The 24,321-nt window shown below is 43.7% G+C and overlaps 1 protein-coding gene across 3 annotated transcripts in view; it reads left to right on the top strand.

Moving 5' to 3' along the window:
- Positions 1-24,321, top strand: part of slf2 (SMC5-SMC6 complex localization factor 2) — a 154,777-nt gene that overhangs the window by 59,627 nt on the left and 70,829 nt on the right. Inside the window, exon 2 of one of the 3 annotated variants that reach the window (XM_072479571.1) lies at positions 9,286-9,329. In XM_072479571.1, the coding sequence (XP_072335672.1) occupies positions 9,286-9,329 (44 nt within the window). The other 2 variants (XM_072479572.1, XM_072479573.1) reach the window with 2 other exon arrangements.

The raw sequence follows: 24,321 nt of genomic DNA, 5'->3' as shown, positions 1-24,321 counted from the left end.
CTCTGTCCCTAGTTACTCTTTTCCCCTTTATCTATCTGTAGAATCTCTTTGGATTCTCCCTTGCATTATTTGCCAAAGCAATTTCATGTCCCCTTTTTGCCCTCCTGATTTCCCTCTTAACTCTATTCCGACAATCTCTATACTCTTCAAGGGATCCACTTGATCCCAGTTGCTTATGTACGTCATATGCCTCCTTCTTCTTTTTGACCAGAGTTTCAATATCTCGAGTCATCCAGGGTTCCCTACTTCTACCAGCCTTGCCCTTCACTCTAAAGGGAATGTGCTTACCCTGCACCCTGGTTAACACATTTTTAAAAGCCTCCCATTTACCAGCTGTCCCTTTGCCTGCCAACAGTCTCCCCCAATCTACCTCTGCAAGTTCCTGTCTGATACCATCAAAATTGGCCTTGCCCCAATTAAGAATTTTAACTCTTGGGCCAGACCTATCATTCTCCATAGCTATCTTAAAACTAATGGAGTTATGGTCACTTGCCCAAAGTGATCCCTCACTAGCACTTCTGTCACTTGCCCTTCCTTATTTCCCAAGACGAGGTCAAGTTTTGCCCCCTCTCTAGTCGGTCCATCCACATACTGAATGAGAAATTCCTCCTGAATACACGCAACAAATTTCCCTCCATCCAAGCCCCTAATGCTATGGCTGTCCCAGTCAATGTTGGGAAAGTTAAAGTCCCCTACTACTACCACCCCATTATTCTTGCAGCTATCTGTAATCTTACATATTTGCTCCTCAATTTCCCGCTGACTATTTGGGGGCCTGTAGTACAGTCCTACCAAGGTGATCTCTCCCTTCTTATTTTTCAGTTCCACCCATATAGACTCAGTGGGCGAACCCTCGGATATATCCCCTCTAAGTACTGCCGTGACGTTCTCCCTAATCAAAAACGCCACCCCCCCTCCTCTCTTACCTCCTGTTCTATCCTTTCTATAGCATCTGTACCCCGGAACATTGAGCTGCCAGTCCTGCCCCTCCCTTAGCCATGTTTCAGTCATAGCTATAATATCCCAGTCCCATGTGCCCGTCCATGCCCTGAGTTCATCCGCTTTGCCCGTCAGGCCCCTTGCATTGAAATAAATGCAGTTTAATGTAGACTTTCCTTGCTCTCTGCCCTGCTTTCTCTGGTCATGCTTTACACACTCTCCCTTCCTGCCTTTTGTTTCTGTCCCCACTGACTTCCTACATCGGTTTCCATCCCCTGCCACATTAGTTTAAACCCTCCCCAACTGCACTAGCAAACACACCCCCGAGAACATTGGTTCCGGTCCCACCCAGATGCAGACCGTCCGATTTGTACAGGTCCCACCTCCCCCAGAACCGGTCCCAATGTCCCAGGAATTTGAAACCCTCCCTCTTGCACCATCTCTCAAGCCACGTATTCATCCTAGCTATCCTGTCATTCCTACTCTGACTATCACGTGGCACTGGTAGCAATCCTGAGATTACTACCTTTGAGGTCCTACTTTTTAGTTTAACTCCTAACTCCCTAAAATTCAGCTTGTAGGACCTCATCCCGTTTTCTACCTATATCGTTGGTGCCTATATGCACCATGACAGCTGGCTGTTCACCCTCCCCCTCCAGAATGCCCTGCAGCCGCTCCGAGACATCCTTGACCCTTGCTCCAGGGAGGCAACATACCAACCTGGATTCTCGTTTGCGTCCGCAGAAACGCCTGTCTATTCCCCTTACAATTGAATCCCCTATCACTATAGCTCTGCCACTCTTTCCCGCCCTTCTGTGCAGCAGAGCCAGCCACGGTGCCATGAACCTGGCTGCTGCCACCTTCCCCTGGTGAGCCATCTCCCCCAACAGTTTCCAAAACGGTAAATCTGTTTTGGAGGGAGATGACCGCAGGGGATCCCTGCACTGCCTTCCTACTCTTCTTCTGTCTGTTGGTCACCCATTCCCTATCTGCCTCAGTAATTTTAATCTGCGGTGTGACCAACTCACTGAATGTGCTATCCACAGCTTCCTCAGCATCGCGGATGCTCCAAAGTGAGTCCATCAGCAGCTCCAGAGCAGTCAAGCGGTCTAACAGGAGCTGCAGTTGGACACACTTCTTGCAGATGAAGGAGTCAGGAACACCAGAAGGGTCCCTGACTTGCCACATCTCACAAGAGGAGCATGACACGGGTCTGAGCTCTCCTGCCATGACTTAAACCTGAAGTTAAATTTGAACTACACTACACAGCTAAGAGAAAGTCAAAGAGAGAGAAATCACTTACCAGTCACAAGCCAATCACTTACCTGCTGGCTGTGATGTAATTGCTCCCGAGACTCCCTCACAGGTCTGCTTCTCTGCACCTCCTTAAGATGAGCACCAAATTCCCTTAACTAGTTAATTAATTTACTTAATTAATTGGATTTTTTTTTTTTTTTTTTTTTTGGAAACTCAACCCCAAACACCAAACTCCAAAAAAACACAGCCCTCACTCACCTCTTACCCTCACTCAGCCTTACCCAAACTCAGATACACTCTGTTTGCCTCCAGCACTCCGTTTCTATAGGCACTTCAGCCACACCCTTTGTATCCTTCCTGATTTACAGTCAGCCAATAGGCCTGCTCCCGAAACTGATCTCCCGAAACTAACAGCTGACCTGCAAGCTAAGGAAGTTGTTAAGCAGTACTTACCTCACCCACGCCGCGACCTTTTAAACTGTCCCCTCTGCCTCGCAGCTCCCGCGCTTTTTCAGTCTCCCGCGCTGTTTCCAAAGTCCCGGCTCTCTCTCTCTCTCTCCCGAACTAACAGCTGACCTGCAAGGTAAGGAAGTTGTTAAGCAGATCATGTTAGGTAGATCTTGTGTCTTTCAATTACTCTCGTGACTCCTGTTGCTCTTTTTAGCCTTAGTCTATTTGCTCTGATTACGTCACCTTTGCTCACGAGTCGTCAGGTATCTTTATGATACCGCCACGTGGTTCAAGTTCAGGTTATGATTAATAATACAGCACACCGCTTAGTAAGGATTAAAACAACGGTCATTTATTATATACAACAAGCAATATTAATACACTAATACTACTATATATAATAAACCTATCATTACTGGCCAATACTTAACTTAGGAAGAGCCCACCACGTCAGGGAAACGAATGGCTTGTCCAATCAGATCTGGCCCGCGGGATTCAAAAGGCTGCTACAGGTCGGTGGCTAGGTGTCTCTACCGGATAGCGTTCGCTGGATTCAAACTTACAGTTGCCGGTTGCTGGTCTTGCGAAGGTCTCGAGCAGGCGAAGAGGAGAGAGAGCGAGATCTGAACTTGGCCCCTCACTTTTATAGGGCCCAGGGGCTTCCCGCCTCCCGGGGCGGCCCTTGACCCTGAGTCCCAAGTGATTGGATTTGTCCCCAATCCCTGGGGTCGATGTGTCCAATGGTGCGGTGATTCCTCGATCAGGGGGTGGTCGTTCACCTGTCTTTGTTTCGGCCACCGCAGGCGCCGACAGGTCTGGCCCGGTATTCAATTGCTAATATGTTGCAATTGTTCCCGGGGATAGCCGATTTAACTGCAGATGTCTGGATAGATGGGCTGCTAACAGTCATGAATGTAACTGCAAATATCTGGGTTGATGGGCTGTTGCTAGCCCTGAGTGTCGATCTGGGCCAACTTCCCCAGAGCCGAATATGCAATACTGTCTGCAGCTGCCTGCTTGTGTCTTGTTAGCTGCTTTTCCCAGCAGCCTTTCGGGTTAGCCATTTCAAACTGGGTTTTGGCCAGATTAATAGGGACGCAGCCATTTTACGTGGCTACACTCCCTAATGTGAAAAACAGTGTTTTTCCTTCTGACAGTGCTCCCCTACCCCCTAGAATCTTCTCAAAGTCAGCAGGGGATCGTCACCAAGAAATTCAGAAGGAAATTCGGAAGACATTTTCTCACTCTTTGGGTGAAAATGTGGAACTCACTACCACAGGGGATGGTTGAAACGAATAGTATAAATGCATTTGGGGGGGGGGGGGGGAGAAGCTGGAAAAGATGCAAGAGTAGGGAATGGAGGGTTATGCATCAGAGTTTCAAGATGGTAGTGGTCCGTCTGGCCACCACTCATGTTACCAACTGCCACACTGATAAGTATTTGTAATAATAGGGTCAGCTTCCTTTTGCTAGTTCCATTTGTTCTGCCATGTGCATGTGTCGCTGTCCTTTCAGTAAGTGAAGTGATCTAATTACCTTAGGACCATGTATAAATGTCAGCATGAGCTTGATCAAATTCAAAAATGAATTCCAAATTAGGAGATCATCAGTATCATAGAATTTACAATGCAGAAGGAGACCATTCGGCCCATCGAGTCTGCACCAGCCCATGGAAATATCACCCTACCTCAGCCCACACCATCCCTGTATTCCCGTAACCCAATCTAATCTTTTTTGACACTAAGGGCAATTTACCATAGCCAATCCGCGTAACCTGCACATCTTTGGACTGTGGGGAGGAAACCGGAGCACCCGGAGGAAACCCACGCAGACACGGGGAAAACATGCAGACTCCGCACAGACCGTAACTTAAGCCGGGAATCGAACCTGGGACCCTGGAGCTGTGAAGCAACGGTGCTAACCACTGTGCTACCGTGCAATAAAACCAGAAATGCAAGAATTGACATTCGCTGATGAAGATAGTATTGCCTGTTCCTGCCATTTACACGAGTGTGGACTGTTGAAACTGTTCCTCACTAATGGATTTAATACATTCAACAGATTGAGGCACCCACAGGGCCACCACCCCAATGTAAACTGTGGCTATAGTATTTGCTTATCTAATGCGTGCATCAAGAACTTCCTGAGGTATAAAATGCCACAAGCAGGTGCTATCAATATTCACTTGAAATCGAGCTTTTGACTTTGAATAGAATGCTTATAGTTCCTCTTATTATCGCCACGTTTTCCTATAAAATGATGGCACATAGCTCTCTGATTAGCGCTCACATAAGCAGTTAGGTCTATATTGTAAGCTTTCAGTGCCGTTAAAATTTAATACTGGGTTACGTCAAGCATGAGATTGTAGCTGAAACTAGACTTCATTTTTAATTCGGTCATTTACTTGGAATTGAGTTACATTTTTGCCCAGCTGAAAGCTGTTCCCGGCTTTTTTTATGCTGTTGCTTAATTTGAATTACTTAGTCAATAGGAGTGAACTGTACTTCTTCAACTCCGGTTCCTAAGTCATTTTGCTTTTAAACCATAAAAGCAATTTCTGATAATAGAGGTTTGGCTGGGGAAAGTTGTGAAGCCAGTGGAAAGAAATGAAAATCATTATTTTGTTGTTTTTCGAATTGCTTCATATATCGAGTATGACCTCTATATCCTTTTTTTTTGCGCTCGCGCAGAAGTGGAGATGGTGCACCTTCTGTGGATACTTTGTAGTGTTGACATTAAAATGTAATTCTCGGGGGCGGCGCAGTGGTTAGTACTGCTGCCTACGGCGCTGAAAAATAAAATAAAAATTATTTTCTATGAACTCAACAGCAACAGGGCCTTGTTAATATCTCATCTGAATGATGGCACTCCTGGCATTGCCATTCCCACGGTAGCGCACTGGAGTAGTAACTTAAATGTTTGAGCTTGTCCAAATAATGAGACTCCCCACTTTGTGGCTTAGGTAAGAGTGCTCCAATTAAGCCAAAGCTGTCACGGTTGTCAACTAGCCGATTTCAGAATTAGGTTTTTAAAAAAAAAAATCAGAATACCCAATTTTATTTTATTTTCTCCAATTAAGGAGCAATTTAACGTGGCCAATCCACCTAAACTGCACATCTTTGGGTTGTGGGGGTGGGACCCACGCAGACACTGGGAGAATGTGCAAACTCCACACGGACAGTGACCCGGGGCCGGTATCGAACCCGGATCCTCGACGCTGTGAGGCAGCAGTGATAATAGAAAAGACCTCATGGCACAGTTTCAAAGAAGAGTTTTCTGTTTTGGCCAATAAACCCTCCAAGCAACTTTGATAAAACAGATGATCAGATCAGTTTTAATAGAGCATATTCTGAGGAATTGATGATGTTTCAGCATGTAGACGCAAGTTGTTTCTCGTGGGTCAGGCATGAATAAGCTCTTGTACAAGATGAAATCTAAGATTTGGACCTAGAAAGAGTCAAACTTGCAGAATTAGTAGTTCAGGCAACCTCTGTCAACATCCAGTTTTAGATTGGTAGATGAGTGCTCAAGTGGCGGGTTGATGCAGACTGGGAAGCCCATTTCCATGTTATAACTTGCAAGTACTCAAGTCACTGAAATCCTTTCTCATCACAGTGCCTTATAGTGGTGCTGTAGTTGATCTGTACAGTTGTTTTGCTGGCTTATCTCTGTTCAGACGTTTGAGAGTTGCTTTTATATCTGGAAAGTATTGTGCATCCAGCATTTTTTTTTAAATTTAGAGTACCCAATTCATTTTTATTCCAATTAAGAGGCAATTTAGCATGGCCAATCCACCTAGCCTGCACATCTTTTGGGGGCAAAACCCACGCAAACACGGGGAGAATGTGCAAACTCCACACAGACAGTGACCCAGAGCCGGGATCGAATCTGGGACCTCGGCGCCGTGAGGCAACAGGGCTAACCCACTGTGCCACCATGCTGCCCAGCATTTTTAATAACTAACTCCTGTAAAGTAGTGAGTAAGAGCCATTTTCTTAATTGAGGTGAAAGGTTTTGCAGGAGGATATATTGAAGACTACTGTCTCAAGGACATAATATATGGACGCTCCATTTTCAGCTTCTAAAAAAACTAGACTAACTTGTCATTTCTGGTATTCTGCCAAGAGGTGGTTTCCCAGTAGAAAATAATCCTTTCAGTCAGAATGGTGTTTGTTGTAACTTCAGCCAATAAGACTGCAGGGGCGGGATTGTCTGTCCCACCACACCCATTTTCTGATGCGGCCCCCCCCCCCCTCCCCTCCACGGTAACAGGATCCTCCGTCCTGCCAGTTGGCCAATGGGGGAATCCCCGGGCGTGAGTGCGTTGCCGGCGAAACGGAGGATCCCGCCGACGGAGAAACCAGCCCATGATCAATGTAAACATCTGAAATCTGAAAATGTGATTGACTGAAGCTTCCCGCACCGGCCTCCCCGAACAGGCGCCGGAGTGTGGTGACTCGGGGCTTTTCACAGTAACTTCATTGAAGCCTACTTGTGACAATAAGCGATTAAAAACATTTTTTTAAGGTGCTATACATTTCTAATTTCCTTGTTTTGTTTCTAGATTTCCAGCATTTTCTGTATTTTGCTTTTTGTTTGGACTAATGTCACACATTGTGGGAGGAATCCTGAACTATCCTAATAGGTATTTGTAAAGGTGTGTTTGACTTGCTTTCAATTGAAGTGCTAGCAAGCTAAACAGTCTTGATGCCGAATTGAAATCCTGTGCTTGGCCAGACAAACGCAAGCTGCGAACTCCAGTTGAACCAGATGTCCCTCTTGTTGAGTGGCACATAAGGAAGGGTCCGTGTGGCTGTATGAACCACTTTGGTTTGTTGCCAATAGTAATAGAATCATAGAGCACAGTTAGAGCACAGTAGGTGACTCGGCTAGCTCTTTGCAAGAGCAACACAGCAAGTCCCATGTCCTCTACGATTTCTAAGTGATAAAATAAAAGTGTTTAAGGTCACGTTTTGCCTTGGATAGGATTTGTACTGAGGCTGTTCAAACGTGAGCTAATTTAGGCAATTTATAAATCTTCAGCTTAAATTGTAGTTCTCAATTCGACTCTTGTGTATGTGCTAGGAAAAAGGCAAATTATATTTTTACTAGCAACAGGGATTAAGTTTTGAAATTTTGATAACTATTTTATATATGGAGTGGATTTTGATGCTCATTTATCCAATACTCAATGTGAGGCATTTTGTAAGTGTGAACCCAGTGTGATGTCACAAGTTACCAAGTCGGTTGCAGCATCAAAGGCATTATACTGTCCCGATGTCATAATTAGAGGGCAAGAAGAAAATGAAGTGTTTTTATTGTTGAACTTTACAAAAACAAATTTTGAATTTGAGATATTTGCAGAAATACTTCTGGGTCAGATATTGAATACATGATTTTTAAAGGTTTCACATGGGAGGGTTTCCGTGCTGGATTACTGAAGAAGTAACAGTGGTGTTCCCCAAGAGTTGATGCTAGGACAATTGCTTTTGTTATATGTAAATGACTTGCATCTTAGAACACAGAACTTGGAATGGCAAACAGTCAGAATGCTGCAATTGTCTGCAACATGACATAGACTAGCAGAATGGGAAGGTAAATGGCAGAAGGAATTTCATATAGAGACGTGAGGTGGTGTATTTTGGCAGGAGAGCTAGGGAGAGGCAATATACACTGACGCAGTTGAAAAAGTGTGCAGGAACAGGGGGACCTGAGGGTGCGTATGCATGACTCTCTGAAAGTAGCAGGACATATTAGTTAGCAAAGCATATGGCCTCTTGGCCTTCATAAATAAACTGATTCAGTAGCGGAGCAGGGAAATTATGCTGACCTGTATCGAGCTCTGGTTTGTCCCCAACTGAAGTTTTATGTCCAGTTCCGGCCACCACACATAGGAAGGATGTGTGGGTGCAGAAGGGATTTACCAGAGTGATTCCAGTGATGGGAGATTTTCATTGCAAGGTTGGATTGGAAAAGCTGGAATTCGCCTTTGAGCAAAGGAGGTCAAGGGAAAATTTAATAGGAGTGTAGAGCAGGAAAATTGTCGGTTTTGGGTAAAGGATACAGGGTACGTGAAGAAGAAATTTGTTACGCAGCAGGCAGTAATGACCTGAAACCACAATTTCCACTTCCTTCACCCTCGTGCATCATCAATTACTTCAAAAAGGAAATTGGATAGGCGTTTGAAGTAAATAATCATGCAGGCCCACGGGGGCAAGTTGGGAGTGGGACTGCCTGCAGTGCTCTATGGAGAGCTTGCATGAAATTGATGGGCTGAATGGATTTGTGTGTTGTAGAAATCAGTGGGGAATTTTAACACTCTTGTCCGATCACACATTTAGTATGTTTTGTGCTTCCTTCTCAACAGAGGGCAACATGCTAATTGTCAGTGGGCTTGTATATTGCCATGTCATTGATAAGTTTCTAACTGGAACTTGATTCGAATGTAATGTATTTAAAGAGATGACCGCTAGTGTGCTGCTTTGTATTTTTCACCATTCAGTGGGACATTGGATGATTTTCTATGCCCATTGTGTTTTACTGATGTCATAGTGATCATCAGTTGACTAATTGTGATCTTAAATATTGGGCTTTATGATGTAATGCCTGTCACTAATGAATGTCCTCTTTGTTTTTCAGCAACCAAGTCATTACTCAGTTTTTCAAACCAGACCCCAATACAGGTCAGTTTGACGGCAGCTTGATCTTTAGCTGTGTTTTTGAATAAAATGTTTGAGATTTCACAGTAACTTCATTGCAGTGTTAATGCAAGCCTACTTCTGACACTAATAAAGATTATTAATAAATATCAAAACTGCTGAAAAATCAACGTAGATTAGCATCGGACTTTTTTATGGTTGTTGCAATGTGCAATAAGAACCAGGGGCTGCCACATGGAAGAAAATATTGTAAGTACTGTTTTTATACTTTGTCTGAAAGAAAGCAGTTTTGTACCTCAGGATAAATATTTTACTTGATTGATTGATTACTTTTGAAGTACAGTCACTGTCTACAGCAATATTAGTAATACGATCCCTGGATTCCATAGAATTCAAGTTATAAGAAAAGAATGCTCTCTCTCTCTCTCTCTCTCTGCACTATACTGTTTGCAATATATATAATATGCAACAAAGTTAGTTTGTACCATGTTTTTGTGAATTGATGTTTTCCAGGTATATAAAACTCTTAACAACATTCCCTGACCCTCCTAACTCCCAGGGTCCTTGTGGCTGAACTTCTGGCACACCCATAAGCCTCATTACTATCAGCAACATTAAGCCCTCCTTTTCAGTTATAGGCTGTTAAACCAGCATTCTGCACCTTCAATATTAAAAAGTAGTTAAAAATTGGGTGCTCGGCAGAAACATTCCTGCGCCCCCCTTTCCCTAATATCTCTCCCTTTCCTTCTCTCCTCATATCTTTCCTCTCCTCTCCCTACCCTTCCTTTTCTCTCTCCCTTTGTGACATCAAGGACTACATAAATACCTATGATCCATCAACAGTCTGTGATGTCACATTGGACTCATTTAAATTTGCTTCATGATCTTAGCTTTTCGATGAAAACCGATCTGGTCTCCTTCGCCTATATTCATAATACGCCTGTTGAAAACCAGGGGCACCTATTCCCCTACTCTGAGCACTTCATGATGAAGGATTACTACAATGGGGTAATACGCTGGGTGACCTTGCTATAATGAACTCCAATCACTTTGGATCTATGGATACCCTCTAACTTTCATGAACACGATAGTGTCACCCATTTCCTTTATGGATGCCTCATAGTTTGATTGTTGAAAAATACAAATATTTACCCCTTGTATATAAGAGCCTCTTTTTCTTTACAAGGCTGTTGCTATGTGAGTATTACTGCTGAGGCCTTCCATAGACCATCTAAAACTCTGCTGCTCATACCCCAACTCAAGTCCAGTGCTGTCGATCCATCATCATCATCATCCCTCAATCCAAAGATTGAGTTTCCCCCTTGACCTTCATTTGACTGAACAGGCCCATAGTTCTTGGCACAATGGGGGCGGCGGCGGCGGTGGTGGTTGGTGTTGTCCCACAAAATATTGGGTTCTGGAGTGCAGGATTTGCTTCCCTTCCTTTCTTGCCATTGCTCTTCCTCAAAGACATTGTGACTCAAAGCCTGATGCAGATTGATGGGTACAAAGATGGCTATTGTGGATAATTAGCAGTAACTTCTTCCAGTCATTAATGTCACGGCTATTGAGCTTTATGGAGGTCCAAAGATGTGCAGATTAGGTGGATTGGCCTTGCTAAATTGCCCTTAGTGTCTAAAAGGGCCGGGGGGGGGTTGCTGGGTTGCGGGGATAGGGTGGAGGTGTGGGTTTAAGTAGGCTGCTCTTTCAAGGGCCGGTGCAGACTCGATGGGTCGAAGGGCTGTCTGCACTCTAGATTCTATGATTCATAGTGTCTTTGAAGCATTTTCTTTGTCTTCCCCCAACATTGGCCATTTGAGAGTTGAGAGAAAGGGCCAGGCAGGGAGATGCTTTTTGACCATCCAGGCACAGTATCCAATCCATTAAAGTTAATGTTTCAGAAGCTTTGCCTGAATGCTGTCGAGCTGGGTTCCAGCTGGTTGTTCAGTGGTTCACCCATTGAATCTGGAGGATGCAGCCAAGGTGTTACTGATAGAATTTCTGCAGCTTCTTGTGTGTTGCTGATACATGGACCAGGTTTCATTGCTGTACAGGGGTTGAGAGATGGCAGCTGCTTGTTGAGTTGCGGAGGCCTTTGTGATCAAATACTCGCTGGTGTAATTGGTCGAAGGCTGATCTGACACAGCCGAAACAGTGTTGGATCTCCTTGTTAATGACAGCCTTTTAAAAGAGGTGGCTGCCAAGATATGAGAAGTGCTATTTGAGAGTTTCTCCTTCAGCATAGGTGGAATATTCGGGTGACTCAAGTGTGGGTTGTTAATGAGTTTTGTTTTGGCAACATTCAAGGGCAGGTTGAATTTCTTGGATGTGGAATTGATGTATCAAAAGCGGCTTGCCAATCTGGTGCAGACTGGGCCTCAACACTGCAATCTGTATACCATGTATGACTGTGGTGGTCAGTTTAGCTTTGGGACAGGGGTGATGGAGGTTAGTTTTCCATCTAGACGTATTTAATGCTGACAATGTAGGGACGCTGATCTTTGAGGCGAATAGCTGCTGTCAGTATGTGGGCTATCTACCACACACCCTTTCTTGACTTGTCTGGAATTTGAAGTGGTCTTGTTCAGATTTCTCACTCAACAGTTCAGTCACATCACCGTGAAGCAGTTGCAAGCTTGTGAGTCAGTTTTTTTTTTTGAACATTCAAATCTCAGAGCCTCAGGGTTTACTGAGTTAAATACTTTGGTCAAGTCAATGAATGTGATGCTTCCTGGTGTTGTCCATGACATTTTTCTTGGATTTGTCAACGAGCATTATGTCAGAGATTCCTCTGGAAGGTTTTGTGGCGGTATCCACTCTATATTAAAAACTGATCAGAACTGACTTTATATTAAATCATGTATTAACTCTATATTAATGACTGATGACGTCATGTATCTCTTGTAAACCGTTACTTGTTGCAATAATGTTTTTCAACAAGTCTTACAGACCTCTTTGTAAAAGCCCAGCTGCAGTGAGCTCATTAAGTCTAGTGGCCTTGTCTAAGATCACAGGAAGGAATGCCAGGGAACGAACGCAAGGCAACCCAGGCCAGGTACACTAAGTGGCACCATCTTTTATATACCTCCTTGACCTTTGAATACAATGAAAAATACTTGCAGGATATACTCCATTTCCCGGGTTTTGAAAAACTAGACAAAGAAGAGGACCCAGATATTCCGAGTCCCAAACTTACCGTAACTCCCCGAGAGGACTTCGACCTTGTAATTTACTGTGACGGATCGGCAATGCCCATCCCTGATAGCCCTGGTAGACAAGGCAGCATGTGCACGATAGCTGGTCGTGGGGTAATACTAGGTTTTCATTCAGATGGAACCTTCAACCCCACCAAATCAATTTCAAGGACCATGGGTCCTCATAATGCCCAATATGCAGAGGCACAGGCATTATTATTAGCCTAACAAGAAATACCTTCTAATGATACTAAAACATTAATCTGCACTGATAGCATCTATTGCCAGAAGGCTGCAAATACTTTCTTACCAATATGGAGAAAAAATACCTTTAAGCCATGCGAAAGAAGGCCCCCACAGCATCGGTAACCAGGTGGCAGACAACGCTGCAAAACAAGCAGTGACCCTAGAAGAAGTAGGGATCCTGGTAATTACAAGACAAATGTACAGTGACAATCAGGATGATGAGTTACGCCTACTTATTTCCGGGAAAAGCCCGCGCGGGTACCCATCCAACTATAACATTGCGACGAAATGGGAAGAGTCTTGATTACTAGTCCAGGAAAGGGGGCTAAGGTTATCCCACCGGCAAAGAAATGCCTAAGTTTAATACAGGAGACCCATGTTAGCCATGGTTCCGGCCATCCTAGAGCAAAGGCAACAATGTCTAAACTACTGCTCACCTATTGGTGGCCTTATATATTAACTGATTGCAAAAAATTCGTGGAAAATTGTCCTCGGTGCCTCCAGACCTCGAAAGGAGGAGGAGTCATCAGATCTAAATTCATCTCCAGAACAAAACCAGACGCCCCCCACCGTGTGTGGCAGGCTGATTATGTGGGACCCTTTACACCCACGACAGGCCAAAACCAGTACACCGTAGTAGTTGTTGACACCTGTACTTCCTACACGTGGTTGGTGCCCACAACCCGCTGAACGGAAAGCGCAACTGTACATGCATTCAAAAATATCATTTTTCCCTACACTGGTTCCCCCATCTGTCTCCGCACAGACCGTGGATCTGCCTTTGTTGGAAAGGCGTTCCAGAAAAGAGGTATTAGATTGGAACACAGCACTCCTTTGCACCCACAATCAAGATGGTCGGTGGAGCGGCACAACCAAGATGTGAAGCTTTGCATGACCAAACTGCTGATGACACGAGGACGCAGTTGGGCTAGATTGGTGCCGGAGGTACAGCTGGCAGTCAACAATCTACCCCTGAGTCGCGTAGGACCTGAAAAACATATCACACCTTACTTTTTAATTTTTAAGGTACAAATGAATACCGCCCAGCAGGCACCTGAAGGAGTAATTCCTCAGTACAACCCAGAATTAGCCCAAGAAATGATTGGCTTATTGTCTCAAATGCAGCCTCCTAAACCACCAGAACCCAATGAGTAGTCACCACAAAAAGGTGACTGGATACAAGAAAAGAAAAATCCTAAGAATACCTGACTTAGACCTAAATGGAACCCCACCCCCCCCTTGTGTCAAACAGGTCCAAGGTCGAACGCTTCTAGTTGACCATGGGACGAAATGTACCAAACTAATATCCATTGATAACTGTCGACCAGTTCCCAAAGCCTTTGAACCACAGGTAACAACAGAATGACAAGTTGGTATGTGCGATATGAGGTTCGATCCCATAACAAGTCAGAATTAGATGAACCTCCAGAGGAAATACCTCTGACTCAAGTTATTACTACACCTGGGAGGACCTGTCTCAAAGGTCACCCTCGACTTCTAAAGTTTCAGGCCAAAGTACAAAAGATCATACGTTCCCAAAAGAGATGGTCCAAAAAGCAGAAATGCCAGTGCTGCTGCCTTACCGCACTCAGCATAACCTTTTCACTTATCCTTTTTAGCCTCATACTTGGCAATTTTACGGTCTCCCTCACTGCAACGCAAACTTTTGACCTAAACTCTACTATTGGCCAGGACCGTAACTATACAGAACTGAATAATAATGATAATAATAACAGGCAAAACCGACACCTTCTATCATTGGAAGAACCAAACTCCACGGTCTCCGTACCTTCAGAGACACCGGTTCAACGATCATGGGTCAAAGATGGTATTATTGCCTATACTGACCTCCATCCCACAGTAAGGGTGGCAGGAACTATCATGGTTCCACACACCTTAGTCCTAGACACAGATGTCATCTCAGCCCAACCCCTGCAAAAAGAATATAGACATAAACTTGACCTCCCCAGCTGAAGCTTGCTCAATTCACTGAGCCAGAAGAAGACATCCTTCAGCATGCACACAGTTATATCATCACGCTGCCCGGAGCCCGGCCACCAGTCACTCTAAAAGCTGACCAATGTACTCCGCTGCTATCCTTAGATGAATATGGACAATGGACGACGAGCACTACCCTGGCAGACAGCGCAGGAAATTCGACTGCAGCAATCGACTGTGCCTGGCTCGAACAGCTTGATTGCCACTTCAGGAATAGACTCCCCTCTTGCATCTCTAACTTCAAACGCGAGGTTCATCTTCTTGAACTTCCCTCAGGTCTCGCACATATCGCATACAATCTCACCACGCCAGCTGCGAACGCAGATCTATTTCCGCTCAAATAGTTAAGGGACAACAAATCTCTGTAGACCTTTTCTCCAGGTTTCTATCCTGGAATAAGGAACTGACTAACAACCAGCAGAATATTGCTCACCATATTAATTCCCTTGGAAAACAGGGACTTGAACTCTCAGCAGCAGCTACGTTACATTTAGGGGCCAAATTATCGATCACTAAAACTTATACGCAACTACTTAGAATTATTAACGCTATCCAGACGGGCCATGTCCCATGGGAAGAGTTCGAACAGTCAATCGATGAATATATATGTCTTCAGACAAGCATCTGGCTGGTTTACAAAGAGGAGGAACAACTGTAAAACTTTCTAACTTCATTACTTCTAATCCTGAAGATCCTGCTGGGGATATATTAGGTGGTGTGGTAACTAAATATTACCAAAGGCACCGGTATAAGATTCAGCTTGTATTCTCAATACCTATGTTTCATGAAAATGGAGTGTCATTATTTACCTACATTTTGGCCAATATCGGCATTCCCCACTGCAGGGCCAAGCACTGCACCCTGATACAGATAAAACCCAACTATAATGTTGGTATAAGTGAGCTGCCCCTTAAAAACCAGACGGCCTTATTACACGCCTCAACTAACATCACCTGGCTCACGGCTAAATTACGCCCTCAGGGATCCTTCTACATCGCTGATGACTGGATACCAGTTCACCTCTGCGATACCAGTGCACATGGTTGCCCTGTAATAGCCATGCCCATCACACAGGCGTCCCGATCCTACTTCTCCATGGCCCACGGCTCAACCATTATAGCCACAGCAAACCTTTGCAAGGATTGCTCACTTCCAGTCGGCACCTGGCTGATTACCCCAACGGTTAACCATACCAGGTGTTGTGGGTATTTATTACCGCCAGTCACACAACATAAGCAGTCTACCTACTGCCCTCCAACGGTAGATCCATTCCTAAGGCTGCTTATCTCACAAATACTGGATGCCACAATGATCATCATACAGGAGCCATTAGTCCTTACATATACTAATTGGGACATCGAGATACAGATAAAACACCTCCCGGCTCACTTGGAGTCAATAGACACTTCCTATACGGGAGCCATGAGAGAATTCTTTACTGTATTAGGCGAGACAATGAAAAACGCCTTCCCGAGGCTAGCAGATGCATTCTCCTCTATTATTGACTTCACCGTCAACACAGCCTCCAGAATGCTTAGCTGGTTTGGCGATATGTTAGGACTGGGAAAATACCTAAAATATGGTTCAATTGGGGTTGGAGGCATAGTAGTAATACGTTTCCTTCGCCCCAATAGATAATTGACAGTTATGGATCAATACCAAAAGAGAGATGAGGACATAATTCAAGAATTCACTTTCCAATCCTCCTCTTCCCAGTCATTAATGGAATTATATGAATAAGCTCTTGTCAAGCTTTCACTAAATACTAATGCCGGCACAGGAGATATGTATTCACGATTTATGAGCTCCAAAGGCTCCGTTCCAGGCACACTCTACTTCCGGGTCAGGCCGTCATTGTGGTTCTCACTCGGCCTCTCGCATCCAGACCACAAGCAACCTGCTTGCAGTGAGACACTTGTGTGTACCCTCCGCCCTTATGGCCTCATGCCCGCTTTGTGACTTTTGCTACCCATCTTTTGACCCTTTCTCGTGCCACTCATGCCATGTCCATTCCTGGTGCTACACCCTGCGTTGCCAACTTCTGGACAACACTAAAGTCATGAATTGGCATCCTTATAAAATTTCCCCTACGTCTTTTTATGAGGCTACACCCTACGCCCTTCCAGTCCCATTTGACTGTTTCGCATTAGAAAACTCACCTTCAATACAAGTGAGCATCCTTGGCTATTACCTTACCCCTCCACGCGCTGCGCTTTTCACGCCACACGTTTCTACCTCTGCTTTATTGACATATTAATTGTGCCTCTTCGCTGATGGAAGAGCCTGGAATTGGGCTTGGGCTGGATGTACTTTCGGGACTAGAAGTCATTGATGTCAATGTGTTCAACCATAACTTCGATGTGCCTCTCTCTGACAAAAAAGAAAAAATATAAGACGAAAGAAGTTTTTAGGACCCTTCCACTTCTCCTTTTTCTTTTTCTTTTTGGTTCCCTGGACACTAGTATTTCCACCGGTCTGCTCAGCAGCCTAGATGGCCAAGAGAAGGACATTGTCAGCAACTTGCGAATTATGACCTGCGGATTATGTCCCCCTAGTCTGCCTCACCTTCCTGTAACACTTTCCAAATATGTAGTATTGACCTAATTTAACACTTTCCCAATCTTTTATTCTCCATTGCCTTGTGAACAAAGAACTTTGATATTATTAAAGGAGGATATATTGTGGCATTTGCCTTTCTACCTCTTACCCTAATTATATTGCGCCTTAACAATACTAGATTGGCCCAGATCACCTTGGAGCTCCGACCGCCAAAGCCAAAACTTGAACCAAAGCAGAAGACCAATCAAAAACAAATCTACAAACCATCATGTCTGACAATCCAATCTTCTGCTCCCCCTACTGCACCGTCCTCCAACAATGGGGCTCAGCAAATCAATACTACTCAATCCAAACCAATCAACAAAGACAAGAAACCCTCTATACTCTGTGAAAGCGGCAACAATTATTGCTTGAGCATCGCACCCCCTAATGCGGAGAATTGATATACCAATTCCTATACCCATGCTGAACCGAAGACTGGACCTCTTGCCTCACCTTGATGACCACGCCAATGGATGATCATCTAAATTTCAACTTCTATACACACCACCTGTAAAACTTGAATAATGACCCTGGACATAGAGACACATTAACCTTTTGTAGATCTAACAATGGCACCTTCACTTGCAACAAAGTGCAGTTCCATGTTGGAGTAACTAAACTTCTCATTCTTATACTTGCCCTTACATCCCAGAGCGACCAGAAGAAACCCTTTTGCAAGGACTGATGAGCAAGAACTTCCTGAAAGCCCAAACAAGCCATTGTAATCTAACCACAGGAATGCCTATCTTTGCCCACAATCTCCCCGTGAAGCAAAGGCACCGTACACAATTTCAGTGTGTAACCTGTTCCAATCAGAATATTTACTGGAAGTACTCTGCACTGTTTGATCCAAGCATGGGAACTTAATATGGAAATAGAAATCCGTTTTAACTATGACCCAAGGTCATCCGACCCAATAATCTCATCCCCAAGCACCTGACAACTATGAAGCCGACTCTAGGCTGGCAGAAAAGATAATCTTGAAATTAACTTCTTATAAAATAGCACCTCAAATAGGATGTACCCCTGAACAAGCCCTCAAAATACTGACCATGGAAAAAGAAACAGGTCAGCAAACCCCATTCAATCCAATATGTACACTCTGGGCAGGAGGGTATGCCAACTGCCTCCAAAGCAGGCATATATACCCAAATATCATGACACTAGCGGAGCTCCTACAGACAGAAACCTTCCGTATGACCTACCCAGATGATGGTAGATGGATGGTCTGCCTAGAAAGGATAGTGTCCCTCAGAGGACAAGAAGGCGTCCATAAAATAATAATACAAGCTGATACCCAAAACTTCCAAGAGATATTTTCAGTCCCCTCAGAATGGGAAAATACCCTCTATGCCAAGGTCGCCCGAGATGAGAAAAGATTAATTGATCAATTTAAGAAAGGATTCAAGAAATTCTCCCTCTGTCATGGATGGGGACAAAACCAGACCCCATACCCCTCGGCCTACGAGCACACGGAAGCCACATTTTCCAACCTTACGCTGAAAATGATCTGCGATGAAGTAAGTCACGAAATTGGATTTAGTCCATGGCAATTGGATGCCCAAAAAATACGCCAGATGAAAGTAGCCAAATTAACCATGTATGGTCATTCTCCACTCCATGCGAGTACCTACCAAACCTATCTGAATGACCCCAGGTCATCAAGCCAGACTTTTGCTGATTGGGTAAAAAACAAAGAGAACCTGCTGCAAGGAACTGGCCAAATGGACTTAGAGCGCTGCAGAAAGCAGTAATGAGATAAGCAAGTCGTGATGTCCCCCAGAGAGAGGATAGATGGGGCTTACCCCACCTAGGCACTAACTCTAACTGACTAGATCCACCTTATCTTTCCAGATGGCCAACCCGGCCAATTCTCCATATACTTGGAGGCTACTCAGCCTATGGAGAAAGACAATGCTCATTACTCTTGTATAATCTACGTTCTTAATCCTAATTAGCATTAGAAAACCTTGGGAATAGCTTGCCTTATCACAGGAAACTGTAACATTATTATTGAATGCGTTAACCTTAGATTACTGTACCTCCGAAACAGAAACCGATTTCCTGGACAAAATACCCACAGTCCATATCTTGCTAAAAGAAAAATGCCCGTAACACTAATCCCAGAATCACACTCAACATGAGGACAAATTACGAAGCAAAACTCCTCTTGGGCTTCTGTTGTTACCTCCTCTTATTATGGACCCTCAAAAGATGGACTGAACCGCCTATTCGGAAATCAGAAGCATATATCATGGGAAAAACACCCATGGCAGACTGGTGGCAGAATCAACCCTTTTCCAAACAATTAGAAGGAAAAAAGAAATGCAACAAAGATGGACATTCATTCAATATGAACCATTGACCATAAAAAGCGAAACTCAAGGACATTCATCAAGAAAATTATCCGAAGAACATATTAGCCACCAGACTTCTTTCGCTCAAGAGGAGGATGTGGCGGTATCCACTCTGTATTAAAAACTGATCAGAACTGATTTTATATTAAATCATGTATTAACTCTATATTAAAAACTGATCAGAACTGACTTTATATTAAATCATGTATTAACTCTATTAAAAACGGATGACTGATGTCCTGTATCTCTTGTAAACCGTTACTTATTGCAATAATGTTTTTCAACAAGTATTACAGACATTATCTTTGTAAAAGCCAAGCTGCAGTGAGCTCATTAAGTCTAGTGGCCTTGTCTAGAAATAAGCCTTGCCAACTAAGGGAGGCTACTGCTTGTCTAGTTGCCTTGCCAACTAAGGGAGGCTACTGTTTGTCTAGAAATAACTGTTGGGAGTTGATCTAGTGTCTTTAGAAGCAGGTGGTCTGCTAAAACTCCCTTCAACTCCCTAAGTAAGAAAACAATATAAATGTTTAAGCAAAGGCTGCGAAAAAAGGGATTCGCCTCAAGAGCTGTTTAGGAGATTGCTGAGTGTTTACCTGACCAAGCCGCTGCCTTTATCTCGACTTGTAGAGTTCTGCTCTTGATTGAGTATTGAACTCCGAGGCTACTAGCCGTTGTAAGTATGAAGTGTTTATAGCTTAAGCAATTATGTTGTTAAGGAGTTTACAGGCTAACTCATCACACCCTGTATTTGCCGAACTGTATCATGAATGAAAAACTTGTATTACTCTTATTCTTTAAATAAATTGCATATATATTTTACCATACAGATCCGTGTCTATTTTCATAAATAAGTGTGATATTTAACTAAGGCTCATCATATTCTCACCTCTGAGGCTACTGGAGGATGACTTACCCATACCCGGCTCTCAGAATAAGAAAGACTTAGTTGAAGTTACGGATAAAATAGCCCCCTAAGTGATAGTCTATCTCGTATACCGAAGCAAGGAACATTGTTGATACTGTAATTAGACATCCCAAACAGTGAGTCTTACTTTAAATATTGACAAGACCTTGTCTGGTAGCTTACAACCTCAACTAATCGGGAAGATCTTAGGTAGAATACTCCTCGACTGTCACATCTTAAAGCTGCCGCACTGTCTCTGGGAGAATTTCCACAGCCACAAGAAATAGGCGATTCAGGACGATGCATGTCAGGATTTTCCCTACTATGGACAAGAGAGAAATATCTTGATAGTTCCACAGCATGATTTTATCCCCCTTGTGGATACTTAGCATTGTTGTGATCCTAGAATGGATTGGTGAGGTGGGGATGAGGTATTCTTTTCCTCCCGAATGTGTAGGATGAATGCATGGAGTCCTGATGTGAGAATAAGCCCACCAGCTTTGAAAATATAATTTTGTTGTTCATCCTTTTGATTGCTTGTTGCAGACTGCATTGATTGCGAAGCACTTAGGGACATCCTGAGATTGTGAAAGAATGTGCATTCGTCTAGTGTCTTTTACGATCTCAAGATGTCCCAAAGCACTTTGCAGTGCCGCCTATCTGTACAGCAGCCGTAAGCAGCAGCCAATGTGCATTCGGCAAGGTCTCACACATAGTGTGCAAAATTAGTTGAGGGATAAATACTGACCAAGGCACAGAGACATCAACATGCTTCCATATGGTGCAGGGCTGTCAGGCCCGTGGGCTGCATCCGGCCCCTGAGGCCCCTCTATTCAACCCCCGTGCCAGTTTTCAAAATGCTGGGGAAGGTACGGTTGGGCAGTGGTTAGCACTGCTGCATCATGGTGCCGAGGACATGGATTCGATCCTGGCCCTGGGTCACTGTCCGTGTGGAGTTTGCACATTCTCCCCATGTCTGCGTGGATCTCGTCCCTACAACCCAAAAATGTGCAGGGTGGGTGGATTGGCCACACCTTAATTGGGAAAAACATGAATTGAGCACTTTAAATTTATTTAAAAAAAATATATATCCTTGTGAGGTTAACTAGTGCAGTGTTTTTTTAAAACTCATTTGTCAGGGGGGTTGTGTACCAGGATGAAATATTAAAAAGAGGCACACAAAAACCCCCCCCCCAAAAAAAAAAAAAATTAATTGCTTGTTGCAGGGTACTGGGTATGGCTAGCTTGGACAGTATCATCTGCCTCTCTGGATTCAAGGTTGAGGAGTTGTTGGAAAAGTTCTTTCTGGTTTTGATGTATGGTATTGTCATCCTTAATAAGCGAAACATCATCTTGTGAGTGAAGGGAATTCTGTCCATTTGGTGTTGGTCTGTAGATAGCCCTTTGCATGTCATGGTCTGCATATTACTGGATCTCTCGTCCCACCACCTGTCCTTTTATCTTCAGAACTTGTCTTTTGGGCATCAACCATGAGCTGTTGGAAGGCAGCCTCCTTGACTTACGACCGTGGGCTATTCTGCCGGACAGTAAAGGCTGCTCATTTTCTACAGGGTCACATTTCAGCATAGTTTTCATTGACCCAGTCCTGGTGATAATGATGTTCAAACCCAGTGGAATGGTCTGGGCGCAAGAGCGGGGCACAGCTGACGTGATTTGATCCCACTCTCCTGGAAGTGAGTTGGATGTGTGAGAATATTCCAGATTGGTCGTGAACTGTTAAACATGATTTGAACTACTGAAGGCTTCAACAATATTCAGGATTATTGTGGACCATAGCTTGCTCCCACAATCCAAAGATGTGCGGGTTAGGTGACTTGGCCAATGATAAATTGCCCTTAATGTCCAAATTGCCCTTGGTGTTGGGTGGAGGTGTTGAGTTTGGGTAGGGTGCTCTTTCCAAGAGCCGGTGCAGACTCAAAGGGCCGAATGGCCTCCTTCTGCACTGTAAATTCAATGATAATCTATGATTAATCTAGGACAAAGGTTCGGCACAACATCATGGGCCGAAGGGCCTGTTCTGTGCTGTATTTTCTATGTTCTATGAAACATGATCTTGGGCAACGGTGCTGGTGTATTCTGGTGACTTTCATGTAATTCAAGGACGACAGCGGTTTCAGCAAACGGAACATGATAACCAGTTTATGTTGCAGAACTGCTTCCAGTTGGTCATCTCTTGGAGTATTAAACAAAAAGGCAATTATATGGTACCTTTCATGATGTCCCAAAACACTTTGCCACCAATGAAGGATGTGAAATGGTGTCTCTAGACTACTGGAGAAATGCAACAGCCAATTTATAGTCATGGAGTCCTTACAGCTTAGAAGGCCATTTGACCCATCAGGTCTGTACAGCTCTCGGTCGAGCAATCCAGTCAGTCCCGTTACGCTATTCTCTTACCATAACCCTGCAAGTTTCATTCTCTCATGGGTACATCAAAATATTTTTGAAATCATTGATCATCTCTACTTCCACCGCACTTTGTAGGCAGTGAGTTCCAGATCATCACCACTTGGTGTGTAAAAATGTTCTTTCATGCATCCCACTTTAAATCTCTGCCCGAGGCATTGTACCATCAGCAAATGGGAACAGCGTTATTTTGTCTACTTTAACTGAACCTATCATAACCATGTCAAATTTCTGTTAAACCTTCCTTTAGTATATATCAGTGTTTTTCAAACTTTTCTTTCCTGGGACCCACTTTTACCAATCGGCTGAGCTTCGGCCCTTCGCAACCTGCGCCGGCCAGCCTCGGCGACCCGCGCCGGCTGGCCTTCTGTTGTAAGTTCTAGGTACAATTTGAACTTAAACTTCAATTGTGTTCATTTGAGACTTATAATAATCTTTATTAGTGTCGCAAGTAGACTTGTATTAACACTACAATGAAGTTACTGTGAAAATCTAACCACTGCGCCACCTTGCTGCTCTCAGAATGGTAAAGTTGCTTATAATCCTTAAACCTAATAAACAAGATTACAGAGTGGATAGTTACTTAAAAGTTACATAGGGTATGTCTAAAATATAAGTGAAGGCGGTTTTGATGTGTGCTCTATTTGAGATGAGGCAGCATATGATGTCTGAGGATTAATCAGTCCAAATGTCTAATTGATATATAGGTATGTCCTGTAGAACCCCATTAAAACAGGTGCTTATCAATGTGTTTTAGTTGAGCGAACTGCTTTGCCATTGTATGTTTTTATTGCTGCATTTGTCAGTGCTTAGCAAAAGTCAATAAAAAATACAGAATAGCTTTACAGAACTTATAAAGTTACAGAAATTACAGTTCATATAAAACACATAAAATCAATGCTTGAAAGCGATTGGTGTGCTAAATATAAGACACACCCAACATGTTCCTAAGTAATGAAAGTGAAAAGAACTTTTTTAATTATAGAACTTCATTCTAAACTTACAAAATCAAAGATGGTTACATAAGGTGAAAGAAAGTGATGTCTTATTTTAAACACACAAGTTAAACTGCACTAATGTAATGCACAAGGCTGAATGTTTTATCAGTAAGTTTTCTTTGCAAAATATGTCTTTGAACTTGGAGAAGGGAGCTGATAATTTTAATTGCTGAGCAGGTGAATGGTTCCATATCAGTAATTGTTCAACCGTGACATCTTGTATCGCTGGCTTTAGAGTAATATGTTTTTTCTCCCTTAGTGACCAGAATTCAGCTTAACATATTGGGTTGG

Source organism: Scyliorhinus torazame, chromosome 16, assembly GCF_047496885.1.
Source record: "Scyliorhinus torazame isolate Kashiwa2021f chromosome 16, sScyTor2.1, whole genome shotgun sequence".
In the NCBI taxonomy this organism is placed as follows: Eukaryota; Metazoa; Chordata; class Chondrichthyes; order Carcharhiniformes; family Scyliorhinidae; genus Scyliorhinus; species Scyliorhinus torazame.
Note: the sequence above shows the minus strand (reverse complement) of the source record. Positions and strands in the feature narration are given on the sequence as shown.